At 54.8% G+C, this 21584-nt stretch overlaps 1 protein-coding gene across 2 annotated transcripts in view; it reads right to left on the bottom strand.

Moving 5' to 3' along the window:
• Positions 1-19617, bottom strand: part of PLCD1 (phospholipase C delta 1) — a 28404-nt gene extending 8787 nt beyond the window's left edge. Inside the window, exons 1-6 of one of the 2 annotated variants that reach the window (XM_074199267.1) lie at positions 19026-19617; positions 9784-9948; positions 3762-3990; positions 1484-1613; positions 648-879; positions 73-274 (exon numbers count right to left, since the gene is read on the bottom strand). In XM_074199267.1, coding sequence (XP_074055368.1) covers positions 73-274; positions 648-879; positions 1484-1613; positions 3762-3990; positions 9784-9808 — 818 coding nt within the window. In that variant the 5' untranslated portion in view covers positions 9809-9948; positions 19026-19617. Of the gene's footprint in view, positions 1-72; positions 275-647; positions 880-1483; positions 1614-3761; positions 3991-9783; positions 9949-17822; positions 18003-19025 lie in introns of those variants that run through there. The other variant, XM_074199266.1, reaches the window with a different exon arrangement.
• Between the last annotated feature and the right edge of the window lie 1967 nt (positions 19618-21584).

The following is a 21584-nucleotide window of genomic DNA, read 5'->3' as shown; positions in this document are numbered from 1 at the left end:
CCCTCCAGGGCCATGGACTCCAAGAACAGTGTTCAGTGGGTCCCATCCCTCCTCTCCCCCTCAGGCTCATACCGGATGTAGGCCTCTGTGCTGCTTGGCCCGGCAATCTGGTCCTCCATTAGGTATGTGTTATGGGAGGAGGAGATGAGGTAGTGGCTGAGTGGTTGGGTCATGTCCTGGTAGACTTTCCGATGGGCCACGCTGAAGGCACTCTCATCAGGTGATAACAAGTAAATGAGGAAGCCATCCTTGGTCATCTGCTTCTGCTCCTTGGCTGTAGGAGGACACATCCCCCACCCCCAGCCCCAGAGAACAGATCAAGCCAGGGCCTGCCCAAGCTTCCTTCCAGAATCCAGTTCAGAAGCCCAACTCGGCCTTGCTCCCCGCATGGTCTTGAAGAAGCCATTTCCCTTCTATGTCCATAGGACACAGGGCCTTGAGTTCTTTGGATCATTGTCTGACCATGAGCAATCATTTCCCTCTGGGATTCACATTCCATCTCTGGAAAATGAGGTGAGGCTAAAGGGTCTCTATAAAGTCATCGTGGGTTCCAGAGCCCCAAGTAAAAAGAACACACAGACCCTGGTAACAAACAGGGAGCCAGCAGATGGATTGTGCCCTGCTCCCCTAGTCCTTGCCATACTCACCAGTCTCATTGGGCTCATATCTCTGAATGAGGGACAGGGCCAGCTGGGGACTGGCCTCCTCTTCCCTCTGCTCCTTTTGTAAGAAGGCCACCAGCTGGTCCACAGACAGCGTCTCCCGAGAGTCAGAGACGACCGCAAAGAGTTGATCGATCTCTCCCCGCTGGGTTAGCATCCGATAAAATGCCTCGATCTCATCATCCTCTAAGGACTCTGTCCGAGATTTGTCACATTCCTATAAAGGGTAGGCCTGGCTCAGAGTCCCCCAAGTGGGGAGCGGGGGAGGCTGATCCATGGACCAGCTGACTCAGTAGCCCCAACTCTTCCCCACCCAGCCGAGGCAGCCTTATCTGCCCCTGCCCCCCACCTCCAACATGTGGTTTGTGGGAACAGTGAGGATGTGAGTCCAGACCATCAGGACCACCATCCCATGTTTCATGGACTGGCCCCTAAGCCACCGGCCTAACCCCCTCATCCCAAATATTATCTAGGACTGAAAATGAGGACAGGGAATCGTTTGGAGGTACAACCTAAGTTGGTGAGCATTTGCCTGAGAGTTGGTGTCATAGTGCCTGGGAATATTTTGGTATTATTTTGTATAACCTTAGTACTGATGGCCTTGCACAAGGCTCTCCCTTGATCATATAAGCTTCTTAACTTGAATTATCACTATTTATCGATCTCTCTATCTTCAGTGTGCAGCACATGGTAGGTCCTTCATAAACTTCTGGAGATGATTTGCTTTTCTGATTGGCTCAGGTTTGAGGAGGGTCCCCCTGGGGTCATTCCCACAACTGGGAGGTCATACAATGGGAAAGCCCCCAGGCCAGTCGGCTCACCTGAAAGATCCTCCAGGCATAACTGTCATCTGTATAAACATTAACTTCCTTCAGGAAGTTTTTCAGTTCTTTGAAGCTCATTTTGTTGTCTTTGTTCTTATCTGCCTTCCGAAGACACGAGTGGATCCAGCTGTGGCCAGATGTAAGGAACACAGCTGAGAGGGCACTGGGGTTAGTGACAGAAAGTCTGGGGGATCCTGAGGAAGCCCCACAGCTTCCTGGGGCCTAGACCTCTCATCTGACCCCCAAGGACCCTCCTAGATTGACACCTCTGAACCTGTCATCACCACTCAACCGCTCCCAGAGATAGTCATTTTCCAAAAGGGAAGAGAGTCTGCCAACCAGGAGCCAGTGAGGCTACCCGGGATTCCTGGGAATATTTCTTCCAAGATCCTGGAAGAACTCATGGAAGAGCTGCTAGCCAGTAGTGAGAAGGGAAGCAATAACTCCACTGAGCCAGCATGGCTGCCTCACCGCGGTTCCAGCAAAAGATTTCCTAAAGTCAATAAATAGCTCATAATGGCGAGTCTTTATCCAGGACCTACTAGTCGACTGGCACTAACAAGCACTTTACAATGACCTCATCAAACTCTCTCCACAACTCTGGAAAGTCGTTGCTATTATTAGTCACATTTTATAGTTGGGGAAACTGAGGCAGACCGACATTCGTGACTTGCCAAGGTCACCCAGCTGGCCAACATCCCAGGTTGACTGAACTCAAGTCTTCCTCATGCTAGGCCAGCTCTCGAGTCACCGTGATACAATGAGACACCACCGGTTGACTCCACAAGTCATCGTGGCCTGGCTGTTACCCTGGAAGGAGGTCCCCGCCAGAAGGCCCCAAGGATCGACTGTGCACTTCCACATTTTTATCAGTGGCCCAGATTTCTTCTCATCAAATGCACACGATTCAAATCTGAGCCAGATGGCTCCCTATGACTGAATGAGGATCCAAAGAGGACTTGCCAGCCTACAGCGTGGCTGGAAAGGAAGGAGATGGAATTCCAAAGTCTTGTACTAGTTCTATAGTTAACTATACAAGAAAGAAGGAAACCTGGTAAGAGAGCAATCGGTCTGAAAAAGCAATCGGTCTGAAAAAAGATGTAGCGGTCTTAGTGGGCTACGGGCCAAGCATGAGTTGGCAGCAGAATGGGGAGGCTCAATGGGATCTTGCTGGGGAGGGGGCTTCTGGGAGGCAGCAGGAGATATCCCCAGGGCACTCTGCTCATCATCTCCAGAGTATGATGTTTGGGGTGAAGGAGGTGAGTGTCAAGAGAAGGGGACCAGAGAAGGGAGGGCATGAGTTTGTATCATGGAAGGAGGGGTGAGGGAAAAGGGGAGATAGGATAAGCTGTGCCTAGGTGTCACTTGGTAGAGCCAAGACTCTTCCCATTTGTCCCCCAAGGTCAGAACCAGGAGAAGCATGTGAATGGAGGGAAAGACACATAAATTTAGGATTAACCTCTGGAAAGATTTCCCAATAAAGAGAATTCTCCTGAGTGGCGCTGGCCACCCTAAGGAAGCGAGACCCTCTCCCCAGAAGTCTCACAGAGAATGAGGCTGCACGGTTCCATGACTGTGAGACCTGTGGCCACACTGGGCTACGCGGCTGATGGCCCTCAGGACAAGGGAGCCACTAAAGTCCCTAAACGAGCTTTTCTCCCATCCTCCAACTGGATTTGTGCAACTGGTCAGAAGTCGGCTCTCCGGCCCACCTGCCCAGCTGCAGAGATGGCTTTCTGGACCTTCGGGCCCCTATCTGTTAATAAAGCCCAGCTATGTGAGGCCCCTTTGGCACAGCTTGACCTGAGGGGGCCAATGGGCGAACTTGGGTTCTGCCTTCAGCAGCTGCCCTCTGTGGCTGGCAAGGGGGACAGCTCTCTGGCCTGCCAGGCTCCCTGCTTCTACCTAACCCATTATCCGGCTGATCTGGCCACGGGCCATCCTTCTTCCAGGGTCTCCCTTCTTGCTCCTCTCTCTCTTCCCACCGGCTCTTTCAGTCAGCTTTCCCAGGAGGTGACCGGAAGGAAGCTGCAAAGGCTCAAGGGAATGTCCATAGGGGATGATCAGGGCTTTCCAGGGTTTCCATTCCATTTTAATGGATCTGCCTGAACCCTGAGTATTCCCTTGCTCTTTCTAACTGGGTGACATTCCTGGCCAGCAGGTCCCATCTCTCCAGCCCTGAGCAGGGCCCTTCCCCCTGCGGCAGGGCTGCCCCCAGGCCTTCCCTCGGCCTCTCCCCCTCCTCCCAGGTGGAGGACCCCAGCCAAGAGGATACTGCTGTAGCTTCTGCTTCTGGCTCATGGAGCCCACATGCACAATGATCTTGCGAAGCCCCTCCACCCAGTGCCGGGCCTCGGCCTCCGACTCTGCGATGAGGTCCAGGTTGTTTCGCTGATCCTTGAAGACGATGGAGAAACAGCGGAGTCTGGGAGTGTCCCGAGCAAACTTCTCCATACCCTCAGTCAGGTGGCCCCACCGCACCTCCTGGATGTCCTCAACGGAAACTGGGAGACCGAGGAGAGAGAAAGGCAGAGGGAGAAATTGGAACACCCCCAGGACCTCTGCCCTGGTCCTCAGCTCCCTTGCTCGCCCTTCATCTCCCCCTCCACTAAGTGCTTTACTGGATGTTCACAGCAACACCGGGAAGTAGCTGCGCTCATAATATTCATTTTATGTTTGAGGAAACGGAGGCAAAAAGAAGTGAAGTGACTTGAGCAGGGTCACACTGCTAGTGTCTGAGGCTGAATTGGAACTGAGGTCTTCTTGACTTCATGTCCAGCACCATCCTCTGGGGACATTGAGCTGCCTTGAAGGGCCTCAGGCCTTGTTTGGACCTGGACCCCAGGAGGTCAGTTGGTAGGATAGCAACCCAGACTTCGAGGGGACCTTAGGGGCCCCCTAGGGAAAGTCCTTTAGCTTGAACCTGAGTAACAGAGTCCAGGGCAGGGATGGAGGAAAGGTCAAGCAATCTGGCCGACGGACCAGAGGCGAGGCCAGGACTGGAACGATCCTTATTTTACCGTCCTTGGGAGGGGGGAGGGGGAGGGGGCCAATGACAGAAACCAGAGAGATGCGAGACACAGGGATGGCACAGACGGTCAACACGGGCCACTGGAGCCACAGCACAGCCAGAGCCCATCTGGCCCTTTCCCTTCCGTCCTGGCCCTGACGGTCGCTGCCCCATGACTCAGAGTGGGGGAGACCAAAGTCCAGCCCAGGAATCTGAATTCTGCTTGGGAGACGCCCAGGGCCAGCCTGCCCGGGAGCCCGGATGAGGGGAAACAGATGTCCTGGCTGTACAGCCTGAGATGGGGGCCACAACAGAGGGGAGGGGCTGCCCCATCCCCCCAACATCTGCCAGTGTGGCGGCCCTGCCCTGGGATTAAGGCTCGCCTATGGGAAGGGGGAAGGGTCAGAGGGGGCTCCTCTCATGCTGCCCACCTGTCTCCCCAGAGCAGGAGAAGCCAAGTGACCGCTGCTGGCCCAGCAGGACCAGTCCTGCCCTCCGCAGCCCCTGTGTCAAGAACAGTCCCTCCCCTTCCAGGAGGTCCCATCCTGCTCCTAAACCCCTCTCTTTACAGTGGAGAAAACTGACATCTCAGCATCCAAGGTGGGATTTGAACCCAGCTCTTTTAACCTGTCACTACTCTGTTCCACATAGAAAGGCTCGTTTAGCTCCAGCTGGCTCTCGCGTCCCTCCTAACACAGGATGCCCCTCCAAGGGGAGCTCGGAAGGCAGAGGACGGCAGCCCTCTCAGCTCCCTAGCCCCTACCTCCTGCCTCTCTTCAGGCAGCCTCAGACTCTATCGGCCTCAGCTTCCCTGCCAGAGTACCAAACTCGCAGACCCCTCGAGCCCCAGGATCCTTTTCAGACCACCTGCACCTGGGAAGGTGGTTAAACCTAAGATATTCATCCCTTCTCAAATCCATCTCACTGGGCCTTCTCCAGAGCTCTCACCTCTCAGGGTCACTTTGAATTCAGGGTGGTGGCCAGGCCATCCGGCTTGAGGTCACACACTGCCAAGTGTGGAAGCAAGTTGCCCTGGCACGGATCCAGCTCACTGAGTTCAATGTGATCAGCGCCAGGCCAAGTCCAGGGGCCATGGGTCACTCCACGCTCCCAGGGGATGCTGACCAGGCTCTGAGGGCAACCAATGAGCCAGCCTTGATTGTCCCATCCTGAGGGTCACCCACAAGAATAGCCTGGCAGGCTCTGGGCAAGGCTTTGCTGCACTTCCTCATCTGTCAGTCTAGTGCCCCCTTACCTAGGGGGCAAGGAAGGGGTCTGGGGGACCACCTGCTCTTGAGGAAACTGGGCTGGCTCAGAGTGATTGCAGCTTCCTTTTCAAAATGGTCACAAACCATCCCTTTAATGTCCGGATCCTCTGTCCTTTTTTGGTTGAGAATTGGGACATCCGGTCGCATGCCCCTCGGTCTTTCAGATGTCACTAATAGGTCTTCCAGCTGCAACTCTAACAACTTCCCATGGATCAGACCCCATCCTAAAGGGGTGTTAGTTGGAGGACCCCAGCTGAGGGGTCTCCTGGGGGACTTCAGTACAGCCCAGGAAACTAAGGTCAGCTGAGAGGTGATAAAGTCCATGAACACTTGCCCCAATGCCTGCCCAAGGCTTAGCACTTGGACTTTCCAAGAGGGAGAAGTAGGAGCCTCCCTCCCTGTGAAACTGGCTTTATCCTGCTGGCAGCCCCCTTTCTGGGGCCCTTCCCCACTCCCACCAGCACCGAGAAAATCCAGATGCCCCTGTTTTCCCAGGCAAAATGATAAGGCCTTCCTTTGTCTCTGGAAACTATAAGACCATGAGTCTGGAGGGGAAGCGGGGAGGGAGATAAACACAGGGGACAGGGAGGCATTCTCTCCCTCTAATCTCCCCCTTTCCCTATCACTGACCCGAGATCTCAAAGAGCAACAGTCCTCCCAGCTCTGTCTGCCCCAGAGGGATTCTGGTTCCACCACACGTGGATGTTCTGAAGCTCAGCCAGGGTGAACAATGTCCTTGAGGGCACCCAGCTCCACGCCAAGGGGGCCCAGAAAGAGTGAAGCATGAATATGGGTGGGTAAGGAAGGTCAGGCACAGGACCCCTCTTGTCCCCTGCCTCTCACAGTGTAGAGCTCTGGAATCCTTCAAGTCACTAGCTTCCTCAGTTTCCTCATTTGCAAAACTGGACTAGAGGATGTTCCCATTGGGTCAGCTTAGAGGACCATTCCCTGCCAGGCCTCGCATGAGAAACAGCCTTTTGTCTGAAATGGGGGCCATGCTTCCCAGTCCAATCTTCTCTGGAGCTAAAGTCAGCTGTTCACCTTTCCACCACACTCCTCTCCTAATATCTACCCAAGGAAGGGACTCGGGGTCATCTTCATCACTCGTTTTTCCCTTTTGTCTTCATATCCCCAAGGTTTAGCCATGACCTGGCACACAGCAGGCACTAAATAAATGTTTGTAAAGGTCAACCACCCAGCAAGGCTCAAAGTTGCGTTGGTCCTGTTCTCCTGACATCATCATCACCATCATCATCATCATCATCTTCTTGGTCTCACGTGATACATTCTTCAGGTTCCTTCCCCATTCCAGTAGCTCCTCACTGGTGGCCCTTCTATCCATCACTGTCCTCCCTCGGATACAATGCCCAGGAGGGAGTGCCCAGCTCCCAAGGTGGCATGACAAGGGCAAAGCAGACACAACTCTCAGTGAGCTTGGCACACACTCATACACATAAAGGTATTGCAAACCTATCTATGGTGGCGAAGTGGTCCGGTGGAGAGAGCGTCAGGTCTGGAGTCAGGAAGACTTATCTTTCTGAGTTCAAATCTGGCCTCAGACACTTCCTAGCTGTGTGACCCTGGGCAAGTCACTTCATCCTGCTTGCCTCAGTTTCTTCAGCTGTGAAATGAGGGGTAGGATGCCATGGTCTCTGAGGTCTCTCCCAGTTCTGAGTTGAGGGTGTCATCATTGAAGTCTCTCCAGTTCTAGACAGGCTGCTTTGGTCTCTACCTTTGAGCCCCCCCCCCGGCAAACCCACCACAAAACCTGCAGATGGGCGTGCGGGATGTGGGTGTCCCAGGAGTGGACCCCTCCCCCACCCCAACAGATGCCATCCGTTGTCAAACACTGGCTCCTCCTGGGAGAGATGCTTCAAAAGAGGCTCCAACAAGGGACTCTCAGGCCGGAGGACTCCCCTCCATCCCCACCCCATGACTTGGCACTCAGGGAGGGGCAGCCCTGCCCGGTCCAGCCCAGCCCGCTCCTGCCTCCCTTTGCCTATATCCTGACCCCCGACTCCTTCTCTTTCAGAGTTCCCAGTTTTGGCCAGGCCGAGGGCCGACCAGGGCTGGGCCAGGGATGGAAAGGCCCTCCCTGTTCTGTCCTCTTCGTGTACCCTCTCTGTGGGAGCTGGCAGGGGGCATCCGATCTGGCTGGAGGAGGGGAAGGGAAGGCAGGGGAGCCCAGGACAGCTTTCTAAGTGATAGCGTCTCTGAAGCTGCCCCAGATATTAGCCAATTGGGGGGTGAGGGGGGCCTGAGGCAGGGCCTGTCACGGGGGGGGGGCTCCTCTCCACCAGAGCACCTGTATTTCCTGCCCGACCTCAGTGAGGGTCCATATCCTTCTATGGGGGGGAGGCCCTGGCAGGGGAGGACAGACGGCCCTCTGCATCTCCTCCCACCCTTCTCCCAGAGCTGGCAGGCTCCACCCTCACCTCACACCCAGCGTCCCTAGCTGCCGGGCTTCATTCTTGCCCTTTAGCCAACTGCCCTGGCCCCGAAGCCCCACGCTCTGCGGCCCAGGGTTCCGGGACTCATCGCTCCCCATTCGGCACCTGGTCTTCCTTGCTCTGTGGCCGCTGTCCATTAGCCTGGCCCACAGGGTGGGCCCTGGCTGGGCAGTGCTGCTGTGTCCTCCACCCTCAGAGCCAAGCCCTGCAGGAAGGCAAAGGTCCCCGGGGATTGGGGCCCCGCTGGCAGCTGCTGGGAGAAGCAGGAGTCCAGGGGCTGGGGGTTTGAATCCCAGCACTGCCACTGCCCTGGGCAAGCTATGGACCTCGACTGCCTCAGTGTGGAATGAAGGGAGTGCCCAGGTGGCCTCCCCAGCCGCCTTCAGCTCTGACGCTATGACCTTTCAGAGCCTTGTTTCCTTCTCTGTAAAAGACCCAGTGGATGGTCACCCCCATCCCCAGGACCAGCCCAGCTCCGTCTCCATGCTCTTTCAGTCTCAGTTTCCTTTTCTAGATAAGGGGGGTGAACCTGATGGTCTCCCTGAGTCTCTTCCAGTTCATGACCTAGAACCCATGAACCTGAGGTGCTCATTCTCTCCGGGCTGATGCTCTGGAGAGTTCCTTCGGTCATCTCGGAGAACCCTTAACTAGACTGTGATCGAGGCCACCACTTTCCAGGGAGCGTGAGGCTCCATCAAAGGCTCTGCTGAACCTGCCCCCCCAGCCCCATCCAGGCCCTGACTGTAAGGAGTCCGGCAGAAGCTTTTCTAGATCAAAGAGGGCTTGCCGTGGGCCAACCCAAGGATGCAAAGGAGAAGGCTCTGCCCCCAGTAGCCTCTGGCCTAACTGGAGACTCGGCATCCAAAACTCAGAATGTCAGAGACAAACGGGGGTGGGGGGCACAGCCAGTTCTGGAAATGTGCCAGAAAGTTGAATGCTACCCCCTGACCTAGGGCTTGGAGACTCTACCTACTTTCTCCAATTTCCTCGGGCCTCTCTCTGCCCTCTCCTTTCTCTCCACCCTAATGTTCAGGCTAGGCCCCTCCCATGGCAAAGATGCCACAGGGAGCCTAACAGAGTCCCCAAGATAAGCCAACCCCCCAAGAGGAAGTCTGCTCTCAGACCTGGGTTAGTCTGGCTCTGCCCTGCCCAGCACAGTCCTGCCCAGTCTAGCCCCGCCCAACTCTGCCCAACCCAGCCTTGCCCAGTCTAACCATACCCAGCTCTGCCATGCCCAACCCTACCCAACCCACCCCAGTCCAACCCAAACCTGCCCTGCCCAACCCTGCCCAGTCCAACCATACCTAGACCAATCTAGCCCTGCCCAACTCTGCCCAACCCAGCCCTGCCCTGCCCAACCCTGCCCTGCCCAACCCTACCCAACACAGCCCAAGCCCTGCTCTGCCCAGCCCAACTACACCTGGCCCTGCCCAATCTGACCCAACCTATCTCTGCCCAGTTCAACCATGCTCTGCCCAGCCTAGCCCCACCTAGCCTAGCCCAGTCCTGCCCAACCATGCCCAGCCCAGCCTAGCCCTGCCCAGCCCTGCTGAGCCAATCTCAACTCACAGAATTGCGACTCTGGAGAACGCATTATTTTTTTGGACTCCTGCCACACGGTCTTGCAATCTTCCTGGAGCTTATAGAATCTGTCTTTCCGCCATGAACTGGATTTGACTTTCTGGAGCTGGGAGCCTTTCAGCAGGAACTTCAAGTCCCCATCATCCTGCAGGCCTGGGGGAAAGGGGAGGGGGATAAGAGGGAGGGAAACCCAGGGTAGGTCTCCTCTGCCCAGCCCTTCCACCACCCTCTGGGGGGTCCCTGTCCTACCTTCACACCAGCCCTCTGCTCCTCACCCCCTAGGGCCTGTACTCTCCACCCTCCCAGTCAAAAGCTGGATCAGGTTCCTAGGCCAAAGCTGCTGCTCTGAGTCCTCAAGTGGGCTCCCCCAAATCTAATCTCTGGCCCTCCGTGGTGATCCCACTCTTCTCCCTTGCTACTCTTGGCTTCAGCTATGGACTTTCCAGGAAGGGTCTGCACCCAAATCCAGGGCCCTGCAGCCACCACTATGCAGCAAAAAACCATTCTGCAGCAGAAGCGTTTGGAGAGCCCCCAGAGCCCCAGTGGTAAAGCGAGGCCTGGGTCCTGCGGAGACTGCTGCCAGCTGCCACACGGACAGGACAGCCGGCTCTCATCGGTCCGAGCCTCCCCTCCAGGCCCAGTCCTGGACTTCTGCCTGGCCAGAGGGGAGGCCTCCTCAGAGCCTCCATGGAGCATGCCCAAAGCTGGTTTGGGCACCATTCTCCACCACACTTCTCCCCCTTTGGACGTTTCTATCTCTTTCCATTCTATTTAATTTGACAAACAACAGACAACACACTGAGGCCCGGCCTCAAGAGGCTTGTGGTCTTCACACATGCACACACAGATCGGTCACCCACTAGGGAGAGGTGCTGGAAGAGGCCGTCTGCCGTCTGCGCTGACCTTTAGAGGATGGGTTGGGAGGCAACGGGTAAAGGAGGAGAAAGACATTCCAGACACAGCATGAGCAAAGGTGTGGAGGCAGGGAATGACAGAGTGTGTCCCAAGAATGGAAGGAATGATGCTAAAGAAAGTTGGTGAGTCGGCTGTCATGGGACAAGAAGGGGCTCGACGTGGACTGAATCAGCCTCAGGAGCCCCGGGGAGCCCAGGAGACGTTAGAGCGAGGGTTAAACTAGGTTTCTTCTGCCTGGGTAAGGAGAAGAGCAAAGGGGGGAGAGAGAACCCTCTGAGGGCTGGCGGAAGGAGCCCACGTCCGGCACCGGGACCTGGGTCGGAGAGTGTGGGGGAGCCTGTGGGAGGGTCTATTCCATCTCTGGGTTTCTCCCGGCCCACTCTCCCATGAAGCCACCTTGTCCTTCGCCCCTTCCCTCCTCTCCCCAACCCCCTCCACTCTCAGGGTCAGGAAGAGGCCTCGCTCCCTCTTGTCTGATGCTTGGTTTCTCATCCCCGGCTTGGGCTCTCCTCCAGGTCACTGAGAGCGCAGCAACTGAGCACAGACTTTCCCGGGGCAGTGGAGTGGCACAGTGGGTAGAGGGCTAAGTCTGGAGACCTGTCTTCACTAGATAGCTGTATGACCCTGGACAAGTCATTTAATCCTATTTGCCTCAGTTTCCTCAGTTATAAAAAGAACTGGAGAAGAAAATAGCAAAACCATTCCAATTCCAATATCTTTGCCAAGAAAACCCCAGGGGGGGTCCCCAAGAGTCAGATGGGACTGAAGAACACCCTTTCCAGCTCCCACCCCAGCCCTTATCTTATTCAACGTCCTCTCATCCCAAACACCTCCTGGGTCCCCAGGTTCCAAGGATGGCCACATGGTTCAAGAGGCTGCACACTTTCCCAATCCAGTCTCTTCTGCTGCTCTGAGCCCTCAAGTGGGCTCCCCCAAGTCTGATCTCTGGCCCTCTGTGGTGGTCTCTTCTGTCCCTCCTCCACTCCTGCTCTCCCCTCCTTTCATCATGACTGAGAGCCTCTCCAGCCTTCACTGTTCCCCCAGAATATTTTGCCCCTACTCTGACTTCACGTCCGCCTTTTTAAAGCCTGGGTCTAACAGCTGACCGTTGCAGCACCAAAGGGTCCACCACCCAAGTCCTCCCACGTTCCTGCCTGCCAAGGTCCCTTGCCATGGGCCTTCTCTACGGTGACTCCTGGGTTGCCAAGGGCGCCGGAGGCCGAAGAGACCGCCGTGGTCATAGGAAAATCAGCTGTGTCTTCGCCACCATGGGGCAATCTCTAATTTCTCTGTGACTGACGGGTCAGCCCGGCTCTGGGCCCCGCCCCAACACATTCCCACCCCCCTCCCTCCAAGCAGATGACTGATTAATCTTTTTAATGATGTTTACACCAACATACATAAACATCTTGATACCCAAAGAATCAAAAAAGAGGATTGTGCTTGTAACGCTGACTATTACAGGCAAATTCACTTTTAAATTTCATATTGAATTTAAATTCTGTCTGAATATATCATATTGTACATTAAAAGAATCATAAAACTCAGGATGCAGTCCACACAGCAGGCCCCAGGGAGAGTTTTGAAGGCGTTCTTGGATGGTCTGTTCTTTGGATTACTACCATGACCCACCCCCCATAAGAGCCCTCCCTTGTACCAATATAGTTCAACAAAACAAATCCATGCATTGGCCATCCTTGAAAATGTCTGCCTTAGTCTGGACCCCTAGTCCACCACTCCTCCTCTAAGACTAGATGGTCTAGTTCAGGGGCATTCTGTCAATCAGCATCTATTAAGGACTTAGCATTCATATCGCATTCCAGACCTGACACTCCGGACTCCCTGCCCACAAGGAACTCACATCCTAACAGGGGACGGAATAAGCGAAGAAAAGCAATCCCAACAAACTAGAGACAGGAGGGGTGCCAGAACTGAGGGGGGAGCTTCCCACGGGTAGAAGATGGTACATCCAGGAAGCACGGGCGGTCAGGGTCCTGGGGTGGGCAGTAGGCCAGAGAAGGTGCTCAGAGACCGGAGATGGAGGCCTCCTTCGTGGGCCTCCAGAGCCGACACTGCACATGAGGCACTGAGGCCTGCGAAGGCTGGAAAGGGTCCAGGGGATAGCGCAGGAGGAGGGGGCAGGATGTAACGCTAGTCCTGCTAGGACTAGGCTCAGAACTCTGCCTGCGTCTTTCTCTGCCATTTTCTCGCCTCTTCCTTTTCTGACAGGTCTAGGCCATTTGCAGCAAGCTCCTTCATATGGTTTTTGTTTGTTTGTTTCTGCAAGGCAGTGGGGTTAAGTGACTTGCCCAAGGTCAACAGCTAGATGCTTATTAAGTGTCTCAGGCTGGATTTGAACTCAGGTCCTCCTGACTCCAGTGAGCTCCTTCATATGGCCAGGTGGAGGGAGCCCTTCCTGCAGAGGAAAACTTCTCCCCTCGAGTCCATCCCCTCTCTCCTCTCCTATCCCCCCTTCCCATTGTCTACAATCATCCTAAAGAGAGATTTACTGGACCCTGCCATCCCTTCCCCTTAAACTAGCATTCCACAGCTGCCCCCTTTCATCCTGCCTCAGAGATTTTCCTCACTGTTTGACCTTGGATAAGTCACGGAGCCCAGTGTTCTCATCTGTGGGGATAATCAACCCCCAGGACTATGATAAGACCGTAATAAGCTAATGTTTGTATTGTGTAGATTTTAGAAGTGGAAAGGAGGATGACCCAGGGATGGGGGAGGGGGCTATTTCATGGGACTCCAGAAGGATCTGAACTCTTCTTTACCTACCTAAGGCTTACAAAGCTTTTTCCAAACATCAGGGACCCATTGGGGGGAAGTGGAGGTGGGGGAAGAGGGGCTGGCTCCATCTCTCTCTTCTAGGAGAGGAGCAGACCCCCACTCTCAGAGTATTGTCCCCATCTACAGGCCTCATTCAACAAAGATTTACCCAATGATACAAAAATGTAAATCTGACTCAGTCCCTGCCTCAAAGGGATTCCATTCCACGGAGGCTGTGCTCCTGAGTGAATAGTTTGTTTAACCTCTAAACCTTCAAAGGAAGATTATAGGGTTCCAGACAAGGAGCCAGACAGGGCCTTTCAGGCCATCAAGTCCAACCTCCACATTTTCCAGATGAGGAAACTGAGGCAGAGAGTGGAAGTGACCTGCCCGAGGGCAAGAATGCAGGTCTTTCTGTCTCCTGGTCCAATGCTTTATCTATCATGTCACACACTAAACCCAATCTATCAGAGTGAATGAGTTGACCGAGGCCATGCCAAGGGAAGGGGCAGGTTGGGGAGAAGAGAGAAGCAGGGAATGGGGGTAGCACCAGGAGGCCAAGCCTTGCCCCTTTCATCAGGTAAGGACTGGCTTCTTGGAGTTTTCCATTGAGTTTTTCCCATCTGGAGGAGTTATTGTCCTCCTGCTATAGCCTGACATCCTCCCATGGTGGGAGGAGGAAGAGGCATTTCCCTTAAGAAGAACAAAACAGCAACTGCCGTTCTCAGTTCCCAATCACGCTAGCCACCCCTGCTCCATCCAACCAGGCTCCCTGACGTTGGCACCCTTGCCCACTTCCTCATACAAGTGAGTAGGAAAGCCAAGCACACGTAGGAGATGGTCGCACTACCCAAGAGTCGCTGTCAACGTTCAATGTGGTTCTCATCAGATGCCCATGAGAAAGCGCCGGTGACTTTGGGTCCCATGACAGGGATGAGTTCTCAGTGACTTGGGCTGCTGGCGGAAGAGCTTGTCTTCCCTCGGGGACCGAGATGCTAAAAGGAGTCGACTTCTCAACAGAACCAGGATCATGTGGGCAGATAAGCTCCTAAGGGAGATGGACCCCAAAGCATTGTCTCCCTTTCTTACACAGTAAGGTGTGGAAGTGGACAGAGCTCTGAGCTTGGGATCAGGAAGGCTCATCTCCCTGAGTTCAAATCTGGCCTCAGACACACGCTGGTTGAATGATCCTAGGTAAGTCACTTTACTCCATTTGCCTCAGTTTCCTCATCTGTCAAAAAAACTAGAGAAGGAAAAGGCAAAACACTCCTAGAAAACCCTCAGAAAGGGCTCTTGAAGAGTAAAATGAGTAAAATGGCTGAAGGCCAACCACAGATGTTGCCAAGGGCCTCAGATAAGCTAACCAAAACGCAAGCCTCTGCTACTCCTATTTTGAGAGGAAATGGATATGTTCCTTTAAAAAAGAAAATGAACAAAACTGCATTTCCTTTCCTCAGCGAGGGCGAGAGAGGCAGGGAGGTCCAAGGGGGGAGGTCTGGAGTCAGACAAATACTAACCAGTTGAATGACCTCACCTCTTGGACCTCAGTTTCCTCATCTGTCAAATGAAATGGGTGAGATGCATGGTCCCTGAGGTTCCTTCCTGGCCTCAAACTAGGACCGCTCCCAAGAACGCACAAGAAAATGCCAGAGGAGGAGAGAATGACCAACGTGAAGGGAGAGCTGGGAGGGAGAGCACAGTTCCAAGAGGCTGAGGAGAGGGGCTGGGGAAGGGGGTAGGTGGGTTCCCTTTGGCATCCCTCCCCTGGGCAGGGAGGGGCCATTCCAGGAGGAAACAGCTCCAATCTCTGCTGAGCAGGTGGTGTTATCTCTGGAGCCTTTCCTTCCTCCAGGGAAGGGTTGGAGCCTTCAGGGACAGATAAGGGATGTGGAGGAACCATGGCCAGACAGGAGTCAGAGGGTCTGCCCCATTCTCATGCCCCCCCACCGTAGGACCAACTCCCTCCACCTCCTGGTGCCTCGGTTTCCCCATGGTCAGAAGTGATGGGGCTGCCAGTGTTCAAGTCTCCTGACCTCCTCTATTTAGAGGGGATCTGAATGACTGTGGCTCAGGCCGCCAGGGAAGTCCAGATTTGCCCTCCCACGCCCCAAATTTGGAGAGCTGGAAGGGACGTCCAGGCTTCTTGTTCAAACCTTCTTCAAAAAAGAATTCTCAAAGGATCATTCCAGAAACATTGTCCTGCAGCTTCTCCTTTCAAAGTTTTTGGGGGGGGGGCACCACTGCTTTGAGGTGGGACAGCATCACTGGACAGAAGGAAAAAAACAGCCTGGCTGGAAACCCCCATCCAAATCCTGGCTTAGATCCTAGCCAGTCCCAAAGTCCATCCTCCCTTCCTCAGGCCCCTGAAGCTGCCTGCCTCTCTGGCCCTCCTTCTGGGGCATCTCTGCCACAGACCAGCTCCTGCTTGCCAGGCTGGGCAGGGCCCCCTGACTCCAGGCTTGGAAGTATTCAGTAACCCTCTCCCAAATGGATAGAGGACCCCCTTCGCTTTAGCCCACATTAGCGATGTTTCCCTTTATGTGGCCTAGAACAAATCCTGACTCTGGAACATTGCATGGGCCAGCCTGGGCTGCCTCCACCACCACCTGCCCTCAGTCTTCTCTTCATTAAACATGCCCACTTCCCACACCCACACCAGTCTTCACATGAGGAAGTCCAAAGGCAGAGGACCATGGGCCACAATTGACTTAGCTGGAGCCCCACCCAGGTACTTCATATGGGTGCCCCAGCATGAGGGAAATCATTCAGATGGACTGGGACAAGCCCCCTACAGCTGGGGACCCTCCCCACCCAATCCAGAAACTAACTACAGAGAGATAACTCCTCCCCCCAGACAGCAGAAATGGGAGTGAGAGCACCGAGCACAAAGCAGTCCATCCTCCCCCCCCCAGACCAAGTCACAAGGAGCCCCCAAAGAGCACTGCCATTGCTCCCATGCTGGAGAGGGAGAAGGGACCCTCCCAGCTCCTCCACCTCCCCCACCTGTGGGGCCCTCAGACTAAGAAGAGACCCAAATGAGAGGAGGGGGTTGGGAAAAGGGAATGCTAAACCCTGGATTCCAGCCTGCTGAGTCCTTGTGGGACCTCTCTGAGACTCAGTTTCCCCATTCTTCCTAGGGACCCTAGGAAACTTCACTAAGAGCTGGAGCCCCTGAGCTGAGCTCCCGAGGTCAGCCGGTCCTGCCATAGTTCCCTAACCGTTCTGGTCCACCTGCTCCGGCCCCTAGACGACCCTTCTCCTCCTTCCCTCCTCTTCCTTTCCCCTCTCTTCATCCTCCTCTGCAGAGGAGCAGAGCCATGGGAGAGGAAAAGGAGCATCAGTGGTGACGGACTGACCGACTGGGCAGTGGAGGCAGTAGGGCTCAGTGGGAAGAGCTCTGGATTCGCAGTCAGCTCTCCCATGGACTCCATGGGTCACCATAGCCTCTCTGGGCCTCAGTGGCCTCAAACTGTAAAATCAGTGGATCCCTCGAGACAATCATCATAGCTGGCATGTACAATATGGCTGGGACAGCGAAGGGGCAAAGTGGATGAGAGCCGGTCCTAGAACCAGAAAGTCCTGAGTTCAAATCCAGTCTCTGACTCTTAGGAGTTGTGTGAACCTGAACAAGTCACTTCACTTCTGCCTCAGTTTCCTCATCTGTAAGCTGGGGAGTAACGATGGTCCCTGCCTCTCGGGCCGAGGCACCCCTTGAAACGCTTAGCTTACAATAAGCCCCAAAGTGATGATCACTGTTATTATGTTACTTTTATCATTGTGCCAAGCCAGACTTAATAAGTGGCTGCGCCGCTGAGAGCCCCGGGGCGGCTTCCAGTGGGGCCTCTGGCGGCACAGGTCCGGGGGAGCTCCCTTCTGGGGGGCAGCCGGGCAGGGCGCTGAGGGGAGGCTGCCTCTACCTCTCCCCTTGGTGACCTTGCTAATAAGGGCCGGGCCAGGCACCCCGGGCCTGGGCCCCCCACGCTGGACCAGCAGTTTGGGGGAGCCGGGACGGGGGCCGGCCTCCTGCACGCCCCTCCGCACGCTAGTGGGGGCGCCGCGGGGACCGGCGCGGCCGCCCGGGCCTGCGCCCCCCAGCACGAGCACGCGGGCAGCGCGGGACGTGCCCTTCTGGTGCCCGACTGGCTGGGGGGCAGCCCTGAGCCGGGGGCCCGGCGAGGAGGGGGACCCCCGCCCCCCGAGCCCGGCCCAGCCCCTCGCCCTCAGGCAGCTCACCTGTCCCGGGCAGGGGAGGGCGCGAGCGCCTTAGCAAGCCAGGGTCTCCCCGGGGCGCCCGGGCCCCCACCCCACGGGGCCCCGCGAGCCCCCGGCCCACTCACCCAGTCTCCGGCAGTTGAGCGCGACCACCCCGGGGTTGTGCTCCGGGGGGCGACCCCGCGGGGGGCGGCGGCCCAGGCACTGCATGCTGCTGCGGCCCGAGATGCGGCCCCCAGGCTGGGCCGGCCCGGCGGGGCGGGGCTGTCCAGGGTCCTGCCCGAGCAGGCGGTGCCCGCCCCCGGGGGGCCCCGCCCCGGGCCCCAACCGGACACGCGGGCACGGACACGCGGGCACACGGGCACGGACACGCGGGCACACGGGTACGCGGGCACGGACACGCGGGCACACGGGCACGGACACGCGGGCACACGGACACGCGGGCACGGACACATGGGCACACACAGAGCCTCTCTGCTCCAGACTTCAGAAAGCCCCCACCCCCTTCCAAAGGTCCCCGTCCCCCTCTGTCACTGACACCTCAGAGAACCGACCCGAGGGGGGCAGCGACGCCCCCAACAGCCCAGCCCCTTCTCCCCCTGCCCCTCGTGGCAGAACGGCAGCCTGGTCCGAGGGCCTCCCCAAGGAAGGCTCTCCTCTCTGTGGGCCCCTTCTCCGGGGCTGGGCAGGGCCAGTGGGTGAAGACAGCCCAGAGGGTGAGGCGCCCCTCCAGTGCCCATGCCACTAGGAGCTCAGACCTGGCCAGAGCTGGGGGCCGCTGGGGCGGGGGGCGTGCTCAGGTGCTTTCAGGGCTAAGAGTTTCCCCATTAACATCTCTCTTTTTTCCCTCACAATGATGCTGGGAGGGGGTTCTATTATTATCCTCATTCTACTGATGAAGAAACACAGGTGGGATTGGAACTCAGGCCTTCCTGACTGCAGGCCCAGCTTTCTCTTTCTGCCACAGGAAATAGAGAGGCTCCCGAGTCTCAGTTCAAGTAAATCAGTTGGATCCAAGGACATAGCATCCCCTCTCCCCCCACCTTCTGTGCTGGGTCCTCCCCTCCCTCCTAGTCACTTCATCACTTCTGGGAGTTCCATGAGGTCTTAGTCCACCCACCATTACAGAACATTCCCCCTCAACCTGCCCCTTCTCCCAACTTCTCACTTCTGTTAAGAAAAAAGTCCCCATCCCTTCAGACTCCCAGATTCACCACAGAAGAGCTGTCTCCCCCTCCTCACCCCCTCACCCCCAGAGCCAATCTGGGGCTGACTCTTGGCACTTCTCTCTCCATCCCTGGTTGGGTCCCTCTCCTCAGAGTCCCTACCTGCTCTGGGCCCCACATTCTGCCTCAATACTGGCAGGAGCTTTGGCCTCCACCCAGGCACGGAGACAAGGTGCTGGGAGCAGAGGGATGACCCCAGGACCCTTCTCTGCTTCGAGTCCACCAGGGGCTTCCTGGGCACCGGAGGCTTCCTGGACCCCAAGGGCTGGTTTTAATAGTGGAACTTGGGACTTTGGCCTTGTGGAGCACACACTGATGAAGCCTTACTATGGTGGCAAGACTCTCCCATCTGGAAGGAAGCCCAGTCACAGGGAAAAGTTGGCTAGGGCTGCCGCCTGGTTAGAGACTTGGGAAAGAGGGCCTGAAGGGCAGCACAGTTGGCAGCCCCACCCCAGGAATGAGGCCTCTCCCGGGCCGTCCTGACACAGAGGACGGTTGGAAAGGGAAACAGACTTGCTAAAAGACTAAAGGTGATCTGTATCCAGGAGGGATGCACCATAGGAGGAGGGAAGGAAGGAAGGAGGAGGGAAGGGATTGGCTGCTTCCCAGTACCTGTTCCTGGTGCTAAAACCATTGACCCCAGGAGACAGAACGAAGAGGCAAAAAGGGGAGAGTCTGAAGCAACTCCCAGATCTTTGAGAACAGTAAATTCCTTCCTCCTCCTCCGGCTGGCTCTCTTCCTGAGCCTCTCTTTATCATCAGTCCTGAGGAATCCTGGTTGGTCACTGCACCAACCAGCTATTATGTCTTTTTTCCCCTTTCAAACCAGTCCATAATGCTTTTTCTTTAGGTTTCTTTTTTTTTTTTTTTTTTGCAAGGCAATGGGCTTAAGTGACTTGCCCAAGGCCACACAGCTAGGGAATTATTAAGTGTCTGAGGTCAGATTTGAACTCAGGTACTCCTGACTCCAAAACCAGTGCTCTATTCACTGTGCCACCTAGCTGCCCCATCATAATGCTTTTTAAAAGATTATTCAATTTTATATCAATCAATTAAACAGAAGCCAGACTCAAGGGTTTATTTCCAAGGTATATATAAGGAACTGATTCCAATTTGTGAGTAAATATCATTTGCATATTGCTAGATGGCCAAAGGCTGTGGCTAGGCAGTTCTCAAGAAAAGACAGCCAAACGAGCAAGAGTCAAATTTTGGGGTCTTTTTTTTTTTTTTGCAAGGCAATGGGGTTAAGTGGCTTGGCCAAGGCCACACAACTAGGTAATTATAAAGCATCTGAGGCTGGATTTGAACTCAGGTACTCCTGATTCCAGGGCCGGTGCTCTATCCACCTAACCACCCCTAGAGTCAAATTTTTAAAAAATGCTCTGAATTACTGATGAGAAATGAAAATTAAAACAATTCTAAGATCGTACCCCATCCCTGGCAGGTTGGCAACAATAATTTAAGCAGTTGACTCTCACAGATGCTGGAGGGGCTGTAGGATAACAGGTACATTTGTATCTAGTGGCTGAATGGGTCCAGCCATCCTGGAAAGTACTTTGGAACTATGACCCCCAAAGTTCCTAAGCTCCTAAAACATATACAACCTTTGGTCAATAATTATCCGTGTTAGGTCAATACAGCAGAGATCAAAGGAAGCCAGAAAAGGATATGATGTCATAAAGTGTTTTATAGTAATTCTTTTTGGAGCAGTAAAGGACCAAGGGTGTGCCCATCAACTGGAGGAAGGTCAAACACATTTTTTATGTAAGAATGCCAAGGAAATCGACTGTACCATAGGAAATGATAAACAGGGGCCTCTAGGTTGCACAGTGGATAGTGCACCAGCCGTGGAGTCAGGAGAGCCTGAGTTCAAAACCGGTCTCAGAAGCTTACTAATTACCTAGCTGTGTGGCCTTGGGCAAGTCACTTACCCCCATTGCCTTGCAAAAAAAAAAAAGATAAGAAGAGAAAAGAAATGATAAACAGATGGTTTCACTTGAATGAACTCTTACAGCATGAAATGAGAAGATCCAGGAAAGCAAAGTATATAGTAATAATGTGATTGAGATAAACAACTTTGAAAGGTGTGCTGACTGGTCCCCAAAACCAATGACAAAGAATACTGCTCACCACCTGACAAGACAAGCAAAGAACCCAATATGCACAATGACACACAGCTTTTTCTGTAGGATCATTGGCAGTTTGTCTTACTTGGCACACATATTTGTGAGAGGATTTTGATTTTGTTTTTTCAGTGCAGAGGGAGGAGTGAGAAGGAAAAGAAGATTAATGCTTGTTTGTTGAAAAATGTGACTAATACTGTTTTCTCTAAAATGTCAGTATGTGTGGTGGTTAAATGAGTGTATTGGGAGCAATTAAAAGGACCAAGGATAAAGAGAGCAGACAGAGACAGGACAGAGAGACAGACACAGAGACAGAGAGAGAGGAGAGAGAGTGAGAGACAGAGAGAAAAGAGAGGGAGACAGATGAGAGAAGTGTGTGTGCGTATGTGTGTGTGTGTGTGTGTGTGTGTGTGTGTGTGTGTGAGAGAGAGAGAGAGAGAGAGAGAGAGAGAGAGAGAGAGAGAGAGAGAAAGACGGAGACAGAGAGACAGACAGACAGAGACAGAGAGACAGAGAGCGGGGAGAGAGACACACAGAG

The sequence above is a fragment of the Macrotis lagotis genome, chromosome 8 (genome assembly GCF_037893015.1).
Source record: "Macrotis lagotis isolate mMagLag1 chromosome 8, bilby.v1.9.chrom.fasta, whole genome shotgun sequence".
Lineage (NCBI taxonomy): Eukaryota > Metazoa > Chordata > Mammalia > Peramelemorphia > Peramelidae > Macrotis > Macrotis lagotis.
Note: the sequence above shows the minus strand (reverse complement) of the source record. Positions and strands in the feature narration are given on the sequence as shown.